This window comes from Vigna radiata, chromosome 4, assembly GCF_000741045.1.
Source record: "Vigna radiata var. radiata cultivar VC1973A chromosome 4, Vradiata_ver6, whole genome shotgun sequence".
In the NCBI taxonomy this organism is placed as follows: Eukaryota; Viridiplantae; Streptophyta; class Magnoliopsida; order Fabales; family Fabaceae; genus Vigna; species Vigna radiata.
In genome coordinates, this window is record NC_028354.1 from 1615523 (window position 1) to 1621441 (window position 5919).

At 34.9% G+C, this 5919-nt stretch overlaps 1 protein-coding gene across 1 annotated transcript; it reads left to right on the top strand.

Moving 5' to 3' along the window:
• Positions 1 to 3009: 3009 nt before the first annotated feature.
• LOC106759527 (L-type lectin-domain containing receptor kinase S.4) lies at positions 3010 to 5610 on the top strand. The gene has a single exon (XM_014642736.2). It carries the CDS (start codon positions 3430 to 3432, stop codon positions 5446 to 5448), a length of 2019 nt encoding a protein of 672 aa, XP_014498222.1. The 5' UTR covers positions 3010 to 3429; the 3' UTR covers positions 5449 to 5610.
• The last annotated feature ends 309 nt before the right edge of the window (positions 5611 to 5919 follow it).

Here is a 5919-nt window from a genome sequence, read left to right on the forward strand (position 1 = left end):
GTTATAGTATTAAATTTTATAATACTCTTTATAAAATATCTTATTCATTTCAACTTAGATAATGACAAATGATGCACTAATAAGCGAGTTTCTAAAAGATAAAAAAGGTGCAACACTTGATAATATAATATTATTCATTCACGAGTAAATACTTCTAACAAGAAAAACATGTTTAAACAAAACTTTAATCATAAAAAAATAGAAAATATCTGATAATGTATTGAGAGATTATGTAATATTATTACCGTTTTTAATGCAAATACCAAGAAAGTAATCATAATAAACTCACATTACATGGTTAAAAGAAATTACATGAAGAGCTACCATCAAATAATGAAATAATCTTGTGACCTAATTTTTCATTGCCAACAATTTAAAACTTAGGCCCGGTGCATATCTACTAGTTAGTTACACATTACTATGTTCGGAAAAAAAAATATAGCATTTTTTACGAGAGGAAAATAAAAACAAAAAATTAAAATTTTATAAGATAAAACTTACACGTAAATTAAAGGAAGATTTAGGAGAAAATAATAGAAAATTAACTTTTAAAAGCATACTTAGAAGGAATTATAAAAAATAGTTTTATAAAAAAAAATTGCTTAAAACACATTATATATGTACTGTATATCTAGTCAACTGTTGATTAAATAGTTTACGAGTGTACTAAAACTCTAACCCGTCAATTGTTCATTCAAACTTCAGGGATGATCGAACAATTATAAACATTTAAATACTTTAAGTATCACAAATAATCAAATTTATAGGTAAAGTATCTTACTATTATTAGACATGATTAAGTCGACACTAATAAGTCAATCTCCAAATTTATAAATACAAGTTTGAAATAAAGAATAAATAATTATATTTATTACGAATGTAATGTACTAACCAAATGGTAAGTGGTGACTTGAGTATCAAACCTTGATAAATACATTCTGCACGGTTTGGAAAAGGAGTATAAAGAGCTTGGAAAGACTATTATAATTGAAATTGCAAAAACGTCATTAGGAAGCTTGAAAAAAAATCGGAAAAAGTGTTTTAATTGTGATTTTTAAACCCCATTTCACTAAAGATACTTTTAAACATCTGCTAAATATATTAATACAAAATCATTCTTCCTTTCTTAAAAGAAAACTAAGGAGCATGAGCTATTTATGAAATAGAATAATCTAGAGGCATAGAACCCAAAGTTTTGTCCCATAATGCATTCCAAGAAAGTACATTGTACATTTGTTTATTGCATAGTTGGCAAATAGGTTTGGAATACTATGTTCGAATGTTGAGTCTTCTTTCAAAACTTAGACTAAGCAGAGAAAGAGATGTCGAGGACTTACAGAAAGCTTTTGTGTTATTTATGATTGATATATTCCATTTCCCACCATCACCACCACCCACCCCCTAAAATAAAGAAGCCTTTTCAAAACGTGATTCCCATATTCTATTATATTCATCCTTTAGCAGGTATCACCCTTCCAATCGAAATTCAAGATTGACCACTATTTTCTAGTTTCAATTTGGTGTACCCAACGTTCTTTACCCTTTCCATCACGATAGTTGAAACTATGTCATGACTTGTTTTCTTAATCTTGGTTTAGATTAACATGATAAGATTTAACATATACCTTTTTCTTTTATCATCTTTTGGATTACCATCATAAGATTTGACGTATGGCATCAACATTGATTTGAGAAGAATCTTCAATAATCAAGAAGCAAATACAGATAAATATGATATAGATTTAAAAAATGTTTAGAATGAGTTGGGTTGAGTTTTGTGATTTAATTAATTATTTTCTGTATTTCAATTTATATAAGGGCGGGAGATGGGATGGTCCTTTGATTTATATATAGATATTCTATTTTGAAGGATGGTTTAGTTAAATATTTTGTTTATATACGATGTTTTGTAAATTATTATAGATTATTGAGTAGAAGAATATTCTTGTAATTATAACACTAAGTGATTTATATTATTAATATCTATTTATGTAGTGAGCCAATTTATAAAGTCATCTGGTTTTATGTTGGCGGATTTGAGTTCATATTTTCAGTTCAATATTAAATTAGATTTAGCTTAATCCTATAGGTTAAAAGCACTTTAGATTGAGTTAATATTTTCAATGACCTCAAGCCAATTATCAACAAAATAAAGATAGATTAAGTTAGGTTAACTCTTTTTACCCTCTATTTTTATATTATTTTTTTCATGAAAACTGCTAAAACTTTTTTGTGCACAAGATAATTTTGCTTAAAACCTATGAAACAATTGTTTAAACAGAAACAATCATATTCATTTCACGTGTGGGCGTATAACCACGAAACACCTGTTTCTTCTCCATTAAATTAATTATTGACGGACAATGATAGCACAACACATCATAATGCTTCATAACTTCGTAATATTCATAGATATTTGACTTTTTATCTTAATATATAACTGTGCTAAAATAAAGTTACAATTTCTCATCAATTTATGACTATGCAACTACACAATTATACAAAAAGAAATACACACTTACAAATTTGCCAGAAAAAAAAAAAAAAACTAAAGTGAAAAAGAAAGGGACAGGAAATAAAATATAATTAGAGGTTTCTCGTAAACAAAAATTAGAATCTTTCATTTGTTTCTTTTTCATCTCAATATCTAGAGCATGCAGTAATACTATTATTACCATGAAAGATGACAGGAGATAGAGTAAATGAAAAATAAATGAATTATCCAGTGAACATTCTTTAGAGAATCTTTGGGTCCTTCCCATTTGAAAATGACAGTACGAAATCCAGAAGATAAAATTATACGAAGCAGCCAAAGGCATTGGTGCCCAATTTCCCCACTCTTTTTGTATTTTTGCCGAGTCTTCCTTCCAGATTTTCTACTAAATCGGCTTGATTGAGAAACCCAATTTTTAATTTTTTTTAGCATAAGACTAATTTATTTTTTCTATGAGATTTTCACATTTTCCCATATCTCTCTAACCACAAAAATTTGGTATAGGTGGGTTGGTTCATAATCTTTCCCAATGGCAAAGCCTAGTCACTCTCAAGTTTCAACTTTGTTTTTGGGTTAGGGGTGTAAAAGAGGGATGGATGTTCCCTGTCTTGGCTCATGATGCTTCATGTGTTGTTTTTGCACATTTATTGCAATGGGAGACTTTTGAACCCTTGCAATCCCCAACCCCTAAAGCTTCCACTTTTACTCTATCCTTTATAACTGCTGCTTCATGTGACTCTTCTCTCATTCCATTCCCACTTTACTCTTTTGCCACCCTATTTCCTCCTCCAAGATCTATTTCACCAACTTTTCTATTCAATGAACAACCTATTATGCTTGCTGTTCTTATCTCATTTTTCTCTATACTTCCACTAACTTTGTCATCTCACACTCCCATCTTGTCTCTCTGATTTTTGTCTATTATCTTCTTCATCATGGCCACCCTTTTGAAATTGTTGTCTCTTTTGGTGTTTCTTCTTATCCCAGTTTCATCCCAGGTTGAACAGCTTCTCTATGCTGGATTCAAGGATGTGGGTGCTAGCAACCTCACATTGAATGGGGTGGCTGAGATAGAGAAAAATGGAATACTCAAATTGACAAATGAAACCAGCAGGTTAATGGGTCATGCCTTCTACCCATCTCCTTTTCAGATGAAGAACTCCACCACTGGTAAAGTTGTTTCCTTTTCTTCCTCGTTTGCTCTGGCTATTGTTCCTGAGTACCCCAAGCTAGGTGGCCATGGCTTGGCTTTTACAATAGCAACTTCCAAGGATCTCAAGGCTCTACCTAGCCAGTACCTCGGCCTTCTTAATTCCAGTGATAATGGCAACTTCTCCAACCATATCTTTGCTGTTGAGTTTGACACCGTCCAAGACTTTGAGTTTGGGGATATTAATGACAACCATGTTGGAATAGACATCAATAGCATGCAGTCCAATAAATCTGCTAATGTTAGTGTGGTGGGTCTCAATCTCAAAGGTGGGAAACCGATTCTGGCTTGGGTTGATTATGATTCTGAATTAAGTGTTATCAGTGTTGCACTTTCCCCAAATTCATCCAAACCCAACACTCCAATCCTGTCCTTTAATGTGGATCTCGCACCCGTTTTTCATGACACTATGTATGTTGGGTTCTCTGCATCAACGGGTTTGCTTGCCAGCTCCCATTACATCTTGGGTTGGAGCTTCAAAATCAATGGACCAGCACCACCCCTTGATCTCTCTTCTCTTCCGATGCTTCCACAGCCAAAGAAAAAGCAGACATCTTTGATAGTTGGGGTTTCAGTCTCAGTTGCTGTTATTGTGTTATTAGCCATCGCCATTGGCATTTACTTTTACAGAAAAATCAGGAACGCCGATGTGATTGAAGCATGGGAGCTTGAAATAGGGCCACATAGGTACTCCTACCAAGAGCTCAAGAAGGCCACCAGAGGCTTCAAGGATAAAGAACTCCTTGGGCAGGGTGGTTTTGGCAGAGTTTACAAAGGAACATTGCCAAACTCCAAGATCCAAGTAGCCGTCAAGCGAGTTTCTCACGAATCTAAGCAGGGACTGAGGGAATTCGTGTCGGAAATTGCCAGCATAGGCCGGCTTCGCCACCGGAATTTGGTTCAATTACTGGGCTGGTGCCGCCGCCGTGGCGACCTCCTGCTTGTGTATGATTTCATGGCCAATGGAAGCTTGGACAAGTACTTGTTTGATGAGCCAAAGATGGTCCTAAGTTGGGAACACAGGTTCAAGATCATAAAGGATGTTGCTTCAGCTCTTCTGTATCTACATGAGGGGTATGAGCAGGTGGTGATACACAGAGACGTGAAGGCCAGCAATGTTCTGCTGGATTTTGAGCTTAATGGAAGACTAGGTGATTTTGGGTTGGCAAGATTGTATGAACATGGGGCTAACCCAAGCACCACAAGAGTGGTGGGCACATTAGGCTATCTGGCTCCTGAGTTGCCTAGAACAGGAAAGGCAACTACAAGCTCTGATGTTTTTGCATTTGGGGCACTTCTGCTTGAGGTGGCTTGTGGGCGCAGGCCAATTGAGCCTAAGGCATTGCCAGAAGAGCTGGTTTTGGTGGATTGGGTGTGGGACAAGTACAAACAAGGGAGAATACTCGATGTGGTGGACCCAAAACTGAATGGAAATTTTGATGAGAAAGAGGTGTTGGTGGTGTTGAAATTGGGGTTGTTGTGCTCAAATGATGTGCCTGCTGCTAGGCCTAGCATGAGGCAAGTGGTGAGGCATTTAGATGGGGAAGTTGAAGTGCCAGAGGACTTGAAAAAACCAGGAGATATAAGTCAGCAGGAGGGGTTTGATGAGTTCTTGCACTCACTTGCATCTTCTTCCTTTGACAAGATGAGTTCAGGCTCCAATTTTGGAAACAGAGACATGGATAGTTTTCTCTCTTTTGCTAATTCACCTCATTCCCTTCTCCACAGAGGAGAAACAAGGTGATTCTGCTGCATTATTCAGAGCAGGGATATACTTTCTTTACTAATCTTTTCTCACTTGAGAAATTTCGTGTGTTTTTAGTTCCCATTATGCAAGTCTCATTGTAGAAAGATTTTGGATATGATGAAATGAAATGGTAAAATCTGTGACTCACTCTTCTTTTGATGTCCCTTGTTGGTACTCCATTTTGTTCTTCATTTCTTAACATAGCTGTGCAAATCATATACCAGTTAGATTAGCATTTATTTTCTTGCTTCTTCATTTTTTGTGGTCTGTGAATGAATCAATATTATTCACCAAGTTTTAATTTGCAATTGTGGGTGTTGTTTTGTGATTAGGACGATACACAAGGTGAGAATTGAAAATAGATCATGTTAAATATGTGAAAAACATAGAACATAGAACAATTGAAGTTATGAAATTCGTAAAATAACAGAAGATGAATGGGAAAAATATCTTGTAAGTTTTCCTTTT